General features: G+C 37.4%; 1 protein-coding gene across 1 annotated transcript in view; it reads left to right on the top strand.

The window, feature by feature from the left end:
* DOCK11 (dedicator of cytokinesis 11) overlaps positions 1 to 15,064 on the top strand; it is a 1,858,863-nt gene that overhangs the window by 1,558,904 nt on the left and 284,895 nt on the right. Inside the window, exon 48 of the mRNA XM_044057487.1 lies at positions 13,859 to 14,005. Coding sequence (XP_043913422.1) covers positions 13,859 to 14,005 — 147 coding nt within the window. The remainder of the gene's footprint in view (positions 1 to 13,858; positions 14,006 to 15,064) is intronic.

Below are 15,064 nucleotides of genomic sequence, written 5' to 3' on the forward strand. Positions count from 1 at the left end.
ATTTGGTCGATTGGTCCCATATGTTTTGGGGGAATGTACAAAGTTGGATGAGTTTAAAAGAAATTTAGAATCCTTATGTAACAGAACATTTATGGACCCTTCATTAATTAGCTGGATGATTCAGATAAAACCTCCCTAAATATATTGAATTTGATACTACTAGTGACCAGAAAGGCCTATACTAGATGCTGAAAATCTACTCAAACCTGTGAGACAGCTGATATATCAGGATAGTAAGAGATCAGATAAATGGAACTTAAAGCAGCAAAGTCTAAACCTAATGAACACTTGTTTGCCAAATGGTGCTTGTAGATGAATTACTTAACGCCCAATGTACAAGTGATTTTGCCCTGACACATAGCATAACTGGACCATACTGGGCTCTCAGTGCCCTGTAGAGTTTATTAAGTGTATTGTGGTTTTTAATATCTCCAGATTGATTTTCAGTTGTACTTTATGCAACTTCAAATGTCAGTGAGAGAACGTATTGCTTGTTTCTATTTTATTAACTTTTCACACAGGATGTTGAAATTTGTTCTAAATAAAAAAGAAGTGGTTTAAAAAAACAAGACTTCATCAGTAAATGTGATAAAAACTTAATTTTCTGATGAAATCTTGTTTTAACAAATACAGAAGTACTAAAATAAAATAGATACTTCTCAAAAAAGGAAGCTTCTACACAGAAATTTGATTTTCAGTAAATTAAATAGTGTGATTTATATAATTCGAAATTATAAATGTGTAACTGTTGTTTCTACTGTGAAGCAACCTCCTGAAGATCAGTGTTCCAAAACAATGAACAAATGCCAGAAATACAAAAGGAAATCCTTCTTTCTTTTTTTCTTTCGTTTGCAGGGAACAAGCCTAACTGCACTCCTCAGTGTGGAAGGCAAACCCCCCCCACAGCCCTAAATTTATATATACACCAACTTGAAGGGAAAAATCACTCTAAAGAAGTGAATCACTGACAACAAACAGTTAAATTATTCAGTGTTATGCTGCTTTGCCTTTTTTTCTTTGTGTGCTACTGATGCTCAAGCAATTTCATCTGAAGCATGTATAGAGAAGCCATGATAGTTATTATTGCTTTTTCATACAGTGAGTTTATGTGATACTTCATGATATCAAATGAAAACTTACATAATGCTGGAAAACTTCTCACTGCTACCTGGTGTCACTTTGCAGATATTTATAATTGCTTGGCAATATATATGATATGTTTGTGTATTTGCATAATTTTTGTAAATATCTTGGGTAGTGTCCAAATAGCAAGGAATAACATCTCACATGACATCTCAGCACACACAGTAGAAATGCCTGCTGCTGACCAAAATACAGTGATCAGTAAGTTAGCTCAATTTTCTATTATATACCAGATTAAATGTTTGTTTTAATATCTTGACCCAGATAAAGTATATGTGGTACATTATAGTACAGAATGAAACTTACATAATGCTGCAAACGTTTCCACTGATTTCAGGTCTTTGCCTAAGGTACTGATGCCTTTGCAGCTTCACCCCCTAGTACTGTGTACTGAAACAAAAGCAAAATTTGTTGAATGAACCAATGTGTCATTAACACAAAAACATCATGCAAATTTTGTAATTGAATAATTAGTTTGTTTAGAAATTTCATTGTTCTCTGCTTGACCACATCAATCCAAATGTGCATAGACTCAATAATTTCTGTCTTACAGAAATGTTTTTTTGGTCTCCGTGAACCTCTTGTTAAAAATACAAGGGACAGATAGACACACTATTGTATACATCGTGCTAGAAAGGAAATTGAACCAAATTTCAAAGTTCACTGTCAAATTTCTCACACTCTAGTTTTTGGTCCTGCTTCAGCTTTTCAGAATGATTTAAAATAAGCCTTATATTGTTCAGATACACATTTACGCTTTTATTTGCTCCATACTTATATAACTGAAAGTTTACACGTGGCTGTTTACAGATGTATTTAGGACTTATAAGGCTGTCAGAATGCATACCACAGATAAATAATTATCAGAAGTCACTCTTTGCCACTACAAATATTGAAATAGTTTTAATTCATGTTCCAGTGTAGAAAAAAACTTGGAATTGTCAGCAGTAAATAAAAAATGATTTACATAAGAAAACATATTTCACACTATGTTGAACATAAATTCAGGAATTAATTTGTGAGTGTTCCAAAGAGAGATGCAGTGACCCTGTTTCCAAGCGGGTCCATTCTGTCTGTATATCACTAGAAATCTCATCTACATTCATCCAAAACAAAAAAAAAAAAGGAAAGAAAATTGTTGAAAGCTGAACCCAGAATCACTTTGCATGGATGCTTAAAAAAAATAAAAAATCAATTATTTTACTGGAAATCATTGCATGATACGAGTTCAAGTTAAAGGACATATTATTCAAAACGGTGAAAAACACTGAAAAATATACTATTTAAATCCAATTATTTGTGATTATTTCTAAAAGCAAACACACAATTGTTAGCCAAGATATATCTTAAAAGCCTGAATGTTAAAGCAGGTTTTGAAATGTAGTTGACATTCACTCAAGTTCTGTATATACGTCCAAAGTGATTTGCCTAAAATTCAGATTTTAAATCTCAGCATCTATAGTTTGAAGTTTAAAACACTACTCCACTGAGATGGCCCTGATATGTCTCAGTCACACTTTTTCTATCATGACCCTTGGTTATATCATTTTATGGTGCTGAATCCTATATTTGACCATGTGTGCTGGCTTGCTAACTTTAAAGGCAAGAATCAGGCAAAGTTAATATGGTATTCATTTCAGGTCTCTACAATGAAGAAAACCATTCCTGGAAAATTTTCAGATTTAAGGCATGGACATTCTAACAATGTTTTTGTGAAGTTTTGTCTTGTTACACTTTTGAAATATTAAGGAGAAAAAGCATGTTTTTACACAAGTCTGAGAAAGTATATGTAAAAAGCATCACTGTCTTACTATTATACAAAATGCAGCTTACTTTAGTTTGCTAGAAGAGATTACACAAAGGTTGATTGTTTTACAGAGATTATACAAAGTATGAGATATTGATTGACTGCATTTTATGAAAGCCAGGGTCCTAGAGTTGCACAGCAGGCTCCCAGAGCTTGAAAGTAGAACTCCATGAATTCAAAAGTCCATCATTTATAAGTTTTGGAATTTTCACACCAGCATTTACAGGGTGCAACCAGGAGCTTAAAATAAATGAAAAAAATTTCTGCACAGTGCAAAACCCTTTGCATACTGTGAACTTTTCTGTTTAAAAATCACTCAAATAGAAAACTTTCACAAGTATCTGCCTCTGTATGTCAGTCTCTTTACCTATCTATCTAACATGTATACAGAATCTACTTTAGAGTTTTTGATTTTCCACAGAAAATGACAGGGCTAATTTTTTCCTTCCTACGTTTTTGCCCATATCACATGATGGCTCACTACTTTTAAAAAAATCACTATAGTAGGTAGGCTGAGTTGGATGAAAAATGTTAGCTAACTACTTTGCTTGTCTTTGTGGGGCATTAAAGCAAGTGATTTCTCATGTCAATGATTTTACTTTTTTGGGTCCCTTTTTAGCAGAGTTAAATGTTGACACTCTTGGACTTTTTAAAGTTAATCTTTTAGCTGTGGTAAGAATCTAGGGCTGTGAATATATTTTGCTTTATAGTTGAACACAGCATAAAAAATTGTCTTATATAATATGTGGAGATAAATCACCAAGGAAATGCATATATGTGGAATTCTATCCTTATACGGTACATAAGAATAAAGGCAAACATAATTACTATCTCTAATATTAGCAGAGATGGCATGATGAAATACACTTGTTAAGCTGATGAGTTCTAAAGTTGATGATCTGAATTTGAAAATGTGATACGATCTATCACATGGTCCAAAAGTACCTCTTTAAATGTTGGCATTCCTGTTTACACGGACTTTGCAAAGTAAAATAAACATTTTCAGCTACTACTCACCGCTGACACATCTGAACTTGTAAGACCCTGTGCTTCAATTTCCTACATTTTTCCATTATTTCCTACTTTGAACATTAAGCACTTCTGTTGTACATGCCACTCAATCATCTATTGTTATCTCTCCTTCCCCAGCTTCCTGCATTCCATCATCCAATTTTTCACAAACAGTGTTAGAGTACTCACTATTATTTAGGCAGTTTTAACAGCTAATGTTTTCTAATTAACCCTGTTTGTATGACTTCAATGCCGGCTCCTGTTTATTAATTTCAGTATGTTCCATTGTTTGTCTTTACAAGTGAACTTGAAAGCTACCCGTTTTGTATTTATAAAACATCATAAATATGTTAATTACTATAAGTTAAAAGATGAACATAACAAGCTATAACTGTTCGTTTCTTGGAGTTATGACTCATTAATTGCGTTGTTTCATCCTGCCATTGTCACAGCTGAAAGTAGGTTAAACTGTACATTGTAACATTGTAGGTGGTATCTGTTGTAGAGGTTTTCTGACTGTGCCTCCACAGAAAATGGACTGCTAGTTTAATGGGGCATTCTTAGTTAAAAAGCAGAGTTATCCCAGTAATCCAGCTTTCATATGTTCATCCAGAACTTTCAGTATGCACATACCTTCACAACATGCCTTACACACGATATTCCCCATTTGTCAGAGCCAGGTTAAACACATATTTGAAACATGGCAAGACACGGTGATGTTATTCTTTTTTGTGTGTGTGTCCATTGTGGCTGTTGGCTATCAGTTGTTGAATAAATTTGTGAGTCCTTTGCAACAGACCTTTAAACCAGGAATTCTGTCTATAAGGGACAAGGACCTCTCATTGATACAGTGACCTCAAAATATCTGAAGTTATGATTACCAGAGTGCATTCAGTCTGTATGAGCAACAGAATTACTTTTTGTGGGGAATCCACATTTCTTACCTTCTGTTATTCAGATATTACCTTTGTGCTCTTCTTCATGTTATGTGACTGTAGAAAAACAAATGGTCTGGCTGCCAGAATTCATTATAGTGCAGAGATATATCAGTGGTGTACTAAGAAAACTACATTTCATAAACTGAGCAAAAATCTGCTCACAAAGCCTGCTGACAAATATTAGTTTAGGTAGTATGTATGCCTCCTCCTGGTGAGATTATAAATACTGTGTCCTTTTGAAACTCCAACCATGCAGCCAATGCTATCAAGTCACATGCTATAGTGACCCTTGAGAACAGCACTGAGATCCACAGAATTTGCTAGACAAGTCAGGCATGCAAGTAAGACACCAAACTTTTTTTTCCATTTCAAATACAGATACCCCCACACACACACACACACACACACACACACACACACACATACAATTTAGAGTTTTCAGTTTGCCTGTTGCATGTCTTTGGGGGGGTGGGAGGAATACAGAGAACCCAGAATATCCCATGCAGATACAAAGACATACAGACTGGGCAGAAAGAACCTGTTGCTATAAGGTCACAGTGCTAGTCAGTGTATCAAGGTGCCATCCACTGAAACTTCATACATTATCTTCATACCAAAAGAGTACAAAGATAATTATTCTTGTGCTTTTTTCCTTGATTGAAGTTACTAAATGAAGATTAATGATATGTGTGTGTGTGTGTGTGTGTGTGTGTGTGTGTGTGTGTGTGTGTGTGTGTGTGTGTGTGTGTGTGTGTGTGTGTGTGTACAAACATGCATGGGTATGTGCTCACAACACAGCAGTTGCCTACTCTACTATGGTGCTAGACTTAGTGTGGTTCAAATAATACTGCAATACTGCATTCAGCTACATAATTTACAACGTTTGTTGGGGAGTGTAACTAATGGTGATGCACATTTGTACAAATGATTTATTAAAAGCTTCCAACTTCTATGCTTTACTTGCCTTTAATACTGTACTTTCCATGTCTGAATGAACACAGCTTTCAGATGGTCAAAATCCTGCATCATTGGATAGTCAAGATGTTTGACTGCATTGCCTATTTTGTTTATTTCAAGCTAAATAAATACTAACTGTGTGTGTGTGTGTGTGTGTGTGTGTGTGTGTGTGTGTGTGTGTGTGTGTGTGTGTGTGTGTGCATGCGCATGCGTCCGTGCGCATAACACTAATGTGTTTACTGCACATCAGCAAGTCAAATGGCATCAGAAATACTCAGTCTAGGGTTCTTAACTTCTGTAAAATGAACATAATGGTTTGGAGGGACATGTATATTTCGCAGAGGAACTGCTGCCATGGAATAGACAACCCATCCACATAAAACAAAGTTCATCCCCATCCATTCTGAAGTGCACATTAGATCTGTAGATGGGGAACAGAAAACGTATCCCAAGACTGCATCCTGTACTACTAATGAACCAATGCAGCTAAATGTTTTATCCCTTGCATGGGTACTTTGAAATTATCTATGGTATGATCCCAGTTATTCTCATTAGGATTAATATATAATTATCAAACATGGGATGGGTAAGGCCAATCTAAAGCTAAATGGGATAGGTTGTTTCGAGCACAAAAAGGTAAACTGGCCAGGTTTAAAATGGCCCACAAAGGGCAGCTAGCCAAGTACTGACCTATGAACCTGTAAAATGGAACTTTATAATACAGCAGTAATTTAGATCCTGTCCTTCATTTATACTGCACAGGTATAGTAGCCTTGGCAGTAGGAGTGCCACAGTTCACTAGCTGGTTAAAAGCAATGTGTCCACAGAGCAAGACCACATGTACTAGCTAGTAGGAGTTCCTGTTTGTGCTAGGATTGCAGATACTGTGTGCTGTTGAAATTATACAAATATTATTAAATGTTCAGAGGTATTTATTCTCTAAGTTCTGATTATGATGTTTTGTGTAGCACAGCTATTGCCTACAGCTCTGTGACAATCTCCTTTGCACTGTTGAATAAAGTCTGTAATAAAGTATTCAGTTATACAAAATGCATCATATTGGCGCAGTATAACATTAAACGGAAAACACATGTCCATGTCTGAATTAAAACAGCCTTCGTATGTTCTGCTTTACTGATCTATGGTGCTGCATGCTGTGTATTTGAATAACTACAGCATTCAGCCACCGAGGACCAGCACAGGGTGTACCTCTCAAACTTCCAGATTTTCACAGACTGTCCATATTTTTACCTCATACTTTTGATCTGTTCATCACAATATCTGTGGTTTTCTGGCAAATTACTAAGGCCTGACGTCATTAAATAATAAGATTTGAGCTTAAGACCTAGCCTTCAGAAAATGCATGTTAACACAACCCTGTTATTCTAACAACTTAACAAGTTTTACAAAAGCAATATTTAAAATCTGTCCTTATTTTTGAGCATTTGTCCCTCCATTATTTTTGGCTTTGACCAGATTTCTTGCACTACATGACTGAGGGGCAGTTAAGGACTTCAACAATAGTGTAACTTTTTTCACAAATTTTGCTGAATTTATTTTTTCTTTTAGATTAAATAAATAAAAGTATTTGTGTGTGTGTGTGTGTGTATTTATACATATATATATATATATATATATATATATATATATATATATATATATATATACATAGATACACATGTATATGTATATAACACATGCACGTGTGCGCACACACACACACACACACACATGCATACAAAGATCATCAGTTTCATGTAGTGCAATTGATACTTTCAGGATATGTTTTTGAATTCAGCATACCGTTTTATTTTACACATTTGCATACCACATGAAATGGTGCTGCTGATAAGGAGAATGCTGCCCAAAGTAAAACATAATTATGAAACCAAGCAAAATATTTGAATGTTGCTTGACACAGGTGTTGTAAATATATAAGACTATGGTAACATATCAACACACAGCAACTCTGTCTCGTGCAGGGTGATAGTACTAATGTCTGTTTCTGTCCCAGAGAAAGGTATTGATAGTAGTGTGTTAGTTGTATTATTTATTTCAAGTTAAATAACTACTAATGATGATGGTGTGTGTGTGTGTGTGTGTGTGTGTGTGTGTGTGTGTGCACATGCGCGCATGTCCACATATGTGCACTACAGTCCCAGTCTTTGTCATGTAATATTAAAATTTCAGGACTTTTTTTTTTTTTTTTTTAATTAATTGAGCTCCAAGTTTCAGTTTATGCATTTGCATACCAACAGAAAGTTATGGTGTTGAGAATGCTACTTAAATCAAAATATACTAACAAAACAAGCGATAATATCTGAATGTTGCCTAAGACATTTACTTTAGCTAATGATATTATGATTTCATATTTTTATCGTATTAATTATATTTTTTAAAATGCTGCATGTCAGTTTAGAAGCTTGTAACATAGAGAGCCCTTGACGTATGCAGCACATTAATGCTTTTGCCTAGTTCTACTGCAAAGATAATGCTGAACCTGGTTGACTTCTTTGAGACTGTCACCAAAGCCCGTGGATGAGGGAAGGTCAGTACATGCAGCTTACCTTGATGTGGCCAAGGACTTTGACACATTCCCCCACTCGAGCATCATCAAACCTGTCACTAGTGGAGTTCCACAGGGATCTGTCATGGGACCCTTACTATTTGGCATCTACTTCTCAGAGGTCCAGGCAAAGAAAAAAGGCCTTTGGCTGACCAAGCTTGTGGACGACTGTAAGTTGGGTGTTGTCACTGACTCCCCAAAGAGGGTATCTGAGCAACTAATGACTGGTGCCAAAGTCATGGCTTCCAGCTAAATGCAAAAAAAAATTTGGCAAAAACATTGCCCCTACTGATTACCACATCAATGGCAACCCCCTAATCACAAAATCTGCAGTGAGAGACATGGGTACTCAGGTTGGTAACAGTCTCACATTCAACCATCATATAGTGGCAGTGGTCAGAAAAGCCTTTTACTTGGTTCATCACATAAGTAAAGGGATTGCATCCAGAAAAAAGGAGGTTATTACCTCTCTATACTCCTCCACCATTAGACCAATTATTGAGTATAACGCCCTGTTTGGTATGCACCTCTTCATACATCTGCACCAACTGGAAAGGCCACAGATATACCTCATAAAGAGAATCCATGGCCTCCAAAACCTGTCCAATGTGGACATGCTTAAATCACTATTATACAACAACCCCCCATTAATATTCAAAAACGTGCACGCTGATTGGTCAGCGTGCACATTGTAAATCAGTTATAGTAATGGAAAAAAGGTCCGGTCGCCCGGACTTTTTCTATTACTATAACTCTTTTTTTAAGCAACGGAGAACGCAAGATCTCCGTTGCTTCATACTGTCTCGCTATGTTAAACAAGTTTGACATAGTGAGTCACCTTTAAAAAAAGCCACAGAGATTCTCTGTTGCTTTTTTTAAAGCTGTCTCGCTATGTCAAACTCCTTTAACATAGCGAGACAGTTTGTAAAAAGCAGCGGAGATCTTGTTTTCTCCGTTGCTTTTTTCAAAACTGTCTCGCTATGTTAAATGGGTTTAACATAGTGAGACAGCTTTAAAAAAGCAACAGAGATTCTCCGTTGCCTTTTTAAAGCTGTCTCGCTATGTTAAACCCATTTAACATAGCAAAACAGTTTGTAAAAAGCAACGGAGATCTTGCTTTCTCTGTTGCTTTTGCCCACAGCTCTGATGTACTGCGTAGGCATATGCAAGCGCAGTACATCAGAACTGCCACAGAATACCAGACAGCTGCGGAAAGGCAGCAAGGAGGCATTATACAATGCCATTATTTAAGAAAAGTAATTATTTTTTCTTAAATAATGTCATTAGATATAGCAATAACCCACTTCTGGGTGTGGGTAATGCTGGATTTACCCGCGGTTGGCTTTGTTTGGCCACTCGGGCTTCGCCCTCATGACCAAATCACACCAACCGTTTGTAAATCCAGCATTACCCACACCCAGGTGTGGGTTATTGCTATATTATTCTACTCGGTATCGTACAGATTGCTCAGAGGTGATCTGTTTCTCACCTACAAGGCAAGTCTAGCTCCTCGTGCATTACCCACTCAACAGGCCTAAATCTAACATGCAACATCAAGAAAACCTGCTGGAGAGACAGGTTTGTCTCCCAGAGGCTGTCCATCTCTGGAATAGACTTCCCATACATGTCAGAGTACCTCGCTGACCGTCTTCAAGCGGAACCTTGATGAATGGATGGCAAACCACAAATTTGTCCCAGAGGTTCCACCTTTGTCCATCACTGACAGGGGCAACAGGTGCTGATTGAGGGTTTTTTTGGGGGGGATAAACTCTTGCCTAGGTTTGTAAGGGCCCTAGGGCCATTAGCATAGTAACCTCCTATGATTCTATGCAGTAGTGATAATTCAAACATCTACTGTTATAGCAAAGACAGCTGTATTATGTTCATCATTTTGATCACTGCTGAAGTAGCCTTAGCTATATGTGTAGAGTACCATAGCTAACTATATTTGGGAGAAAGAGAAGGCTCCAGCAACCCATGGAAAATGGCCCTAGAAGACTTGATTTAAAATTAGAGAATGAATTAAGCTTACAGAGCTTGTAAAAGTATGTACAGAGGACCAAGTAGCAGCTTGTAGAATACTTCTAAAATTCACCCCTTTTCAAAGAGTCAGATGAAGCCAAGCCCATGGTAGAGTGTGCCTTGTCTCTGCCTGTAATAGTTTGTTTTGTTGAGTATAACAAAAGGTAATGGTCTTATACAACCATTTGGAAATAGTCTGTTTTGACACAGGTTGTCCCTTCTTCTTACTTGCACAAGAAATAGCAAGTGATCTGAAAATCTGAAAGATTTAGTTCTGTCAAGATACTACCTGAGCTGTCTGTGGACATCCAAGGTATGGAGTATCCTTTCTCCATCATTTTTTGGGTTCAGGAAAGAAAATGGGGAGATGGATAGTTTGGCTTATACTAAACTCGGCTACCACTTTAGAATAAAAGAAGGATTAGTTCTCAAAGAACCAATGTCACTGTGGAAAATGACATATGGTTGACTCACCCTAAGAGGTTGCAACTCAAATGCTCTTCTTAGCAAGGTTGGAGCAATCAGTAAAACTGTTTTCTGTGTTAAGAACCTTAAGTCATCCAGGTTAGCTGGTTCAAATTGAGTAAGTGTTAGCTTCTGTAACATAAAATTAAGATTCCAAGGAGGGGCCACCAGTTTATTTGAAGGCCACTTGTGCAAAACTTCTTTCAAAAACATTTTGACTTAAGACTGTATTGAAAGAGAAGGATTATTGGGCAGACATGCTCTCTTTCTCTCTCTTTCGGCTTTTCCCAGTTAGGGGTCGCCACAGTGGATCACCTTGTCCACTCATGATTGGCAGTGGAGTTTTACGGTGTCGAGTTGCTAGCCCAGCACCCAACCTTCCACTGAAGGCACACACATGCACGCACTCATGCCTAGAGCCAATTTTAGCGTGTCCAATCCACTTGCAGCATGTCTTTGGGGATGTGGGAGGAAACCGGAGCACCCGGACGAAACCCACACGACCACAGGGAGGACATGCAGACTCTGCACAGAAGACACCCCAGCCAAAGATCGAACCAGAGAGCCTCTTGCTGTGAGGCAACAACGCTAACCGCTGCACCACCTTTGGGCAGACATGCTGAAATTGCCAATCAATAAACTTTGCTAGAGGATTAAGAAAGGACATGGGATAGTAATTGACAAATATTGTAAAACCAGAGAACAGCAAGCCCTGAATGGGTGTTGGTTATGTTGTTGACACTGAGTAAAAAAAAATTTCCATTTGCTAATATATGATTTTATAGTAGCAGGTTTTTCTTGACTGCATTAGTACCTGCTACATGTCCTGAGGAAGCAGATGCCTAAAAGGAATTAAGACCATATCATCCAGTCAGTCAGTTGATGTCGGGGTGTATCAAACACCCATGTTCTTGTGTGGGTAGATCCAGTCTGTAAGGAAGCTTGTGGTAATTGTCCCAGCCATTTCCAAAAGAAGGAAAACCATGGTTGCTTGGGCCAGAAGTAAGTCATCACAATGATCTTGGGAGATTCCTTTTGAATCTTCAGAAATATCCTGGATATTAGTGGAAAGGGTGGAAAAGCATATAGGAACATTTCTGCCCAAGGAAAAGAAAAGGCATCTGTCTTCCAGGCCTTATTGCATGGAGTCATAGAACAGAATCTCACCAGCTGATTGTTCAGAGTGGAGGCAAAGAGGTCTACTTGAGGATCTCCCTACAGATGGATCTAATTTCCTTTCATGTGGGTTTGCCCTGGTCTTGCTCAGCTTAGCTGTCGCACAGTTTTGCTGAGGATGCCTATAGTGTGAAACTGTGCTGTGAAGCTTTATCCCAAGCTAACATGGCTATTCTGCAATGGGAGTATGACCTGGGTCCCCTCATTTATTGCTGTACTACATGACTGTGGTATTGTCTGAAATAATTTGAAGAGGTCCCAGGGGCCAAAGAGGATTCAAAGAGTTGAGTGCCTCAATCAGGGAAAGCAACTCTTTGATAATTATATGCTTGCACCTGTCATTGGTGTCTCTCAGACCTTGCATTGTTATCCCTCCTGAAACTGCTTACTAAGCAAAGCCTGAAGCTTCTGTGGTGACTGACTGCTTTGGACTAGGGTGGGAGAAGCAGAGACCTGGGTTTAAGGAGATCGGTTGTCTTTACCAAATGATTTTCTTCTGACAAACCCCAGCATTGGAATTTGGAAAGACAAGGGGTTTTGATGCTGGGACCAAAAAGATTTCAGACACCACTGTATCTTTCTCATGTGGTGTCTTAATAAGGGCATCATGAGAATCATAGAATCCACGAGAGCCAAAATCCTGAAATACTCACTTGCAGTGACCAAACTTTGAGGGGAAAACCTTAGAAATAGATATAGATATAGATATAGATCTGTTTTTTTTTTCCTGTGGAAGAAAATATCTTTGATGTCTAGTTGATATCCCAGGAACACAATCCTGTGTGAAGGAGTCAAGAAAGACTTTTTGAATGTTCTCTTGGAATCTCAGCTTCTGTAAGAGATCTCTGTTCCAAGAAAGATTTATGACACTTTGAAAAAGGCTCTGCAAAGGTAAGCAAGTTGTCTAAATCTGGAAAAATGTTTGTACCTTATACCGTTTCACAGAAAAAGATGGTAAAAAGCACTTTAAAACATTTTGCCATCACCCAAAAGTAAAATAAGCATAATTTCTCCACAGAAGATATGGTTTTCAGTTACTTTACACAGCTTTTAAACTGACAGGAAAAAAGAGCTCCATTTTAAAAGCACAATACAATCTCATGACAGTCCATTAAAAGACAAAACTCCTAGTTTTAAAATAGGGTCATAGATTAGTACTAGGCTAACTGACCTTGTGGGCCATTTTAAGCCTAACCAATTACCTCATATGAGAATCAAACCCTACACCTTGTGTTTATAAGGCAAACACCTTAACGATTAGGCCAACCTCCCTGGCAGGCTATAACCCACAAAGCTAAGGCCTCTGCAGCAGTGATCAATATGATGAACATCTACTTGATTATAAAATGCAGGCATTTTCCCACTGCTAGTAAGGACAGATTTTTCTTTTTTGTCAAGGTTGTCATCAGCTTGATGGACCCAGCTACTGGAAGACTGAATTACATTTTTGCCTTTGTTTACACTTCACTACATGTGATGGGTAAACTTCTGAGCCATGTGGTTTGCTTCAAGGGTTCTAAAATGTTGGTAGGGACATTTCAACATTGCTGAAGTTGGAAGGGCATGGCGCCATCTTTTATGGGGTTGCACATCTGAAACATGGTGCGTGCAGCAGAACAGCCTTATTTTCATTCAGTAGCTAATAATGAGACTGTCAGCCATTATTACTGATCAAGGTTCCTCTGTATCCCTGATATTGCAACTTTTTGTTTTTTTTTCTTTTTAAGGCCTCCACATTACTTTTTTCATGCCTTGTTAATAATTTCTTCCTAGGCCTTTTTTGAAGAGGAGGATGGAAAAGAGTACATCTACAAGGAACCAAAGCTTACAAGGTTATCTGAAATTTCTCAGAGGCTTCTTACCCTTTACAGTGAAAGATTTGGAGCTGAAAATGTCAAAATAATTCAAGACTCTAATAAGGTAAAAAAAAACAGACTTTTGCATACATATATATTTCATTTTTTTCTTTTATTAATTAAACTGATATAAGCAGGGAGTGCATGTTTCTGAAGCTACAGTTACGCTGCAATTCCTTTTGAATACCTGCGTTGTACTAACTATTCTGATGTGTAGGTATTTTCCTTCCAGTTTTACTCTCACCTAGTAGGACATGTTTGAAGCTGGTCCTTTTTTAAATATTTGTCAGTGCACTTTTCTGATACCTAGAAAGAAAGCAACACACTTTTTCTCATTTAATTCTTAAACAAAAGAATGCATATTCAGGTAGTGTTTTGTGAAGAAATAGTTTGAACGTTTCTTTAAAAATAACAGAGGTTTGTGTGAGTGCAAATCTGATTCAGAAGTATTTTAATGGAATACATTGTTTATGTCAGCACTTTAAGCCATGGTGTGGGCAGTACTGACGTGGGCTGCCCATGATTATAACTAGTGTTAATAACCACAGTTCTTATTGATGGTCTCTCATCTTGTGTATCGTGTTCTTAGAAAATGGGTATACATAAAGTCTGTAATAAAACAAATTAAAAACAAATGAGATACATTTAGAATTATATTAGTAAACTTTTCTCTGACTTGACACTTCATTACAAGAGGCAAACGATATGTACAGAGGCATTGTTCTGAGACTTTTTTATGATGTTTGGCATGATTGCTGCTGGATATTCTTCAGTGTGCCTGACTGTTACATCAGTTTACTACCTTGTGTCATTTGTTCCTTTCTAAAGGAGTGTATAAAATAATATTACCAAACAGGTATAATCTCTCTGCTGTAAAGAAACTTAAATTTCATAGAAGGGGATTTGTGCATGTAGGGTGTAGTCAGTGTTAAAAGACAGATAACAGCACACAAAGTTCTCCTCACCAAAGGTCCAGTTTGCTAAACCATTGAAATCCAAATAAAAAGCACCAGACCACCAGACTGATAGATAAAATAACAGCTTCTTTAATAAAACAACAGGAACAGGTAAGTGCTTTTGGGAAAAACCCTTCATCAGACAATTAACAATGCATCAAGGTCAG

This window comes from Protopterus annectens, chromosome 15.part0, assembly GCF_019279795.1.
Source record: "Protopterus annectens isolate FY-2018-M chromosome 15.part0, PAN1.0, whole genome shotgun sequence".
NCBI classification, from domain to species: Eukaryota; Metazoa; Chordata; order Ceratodontiformes; family Protopteridae; genus Protopterus; species Protopterus annectens.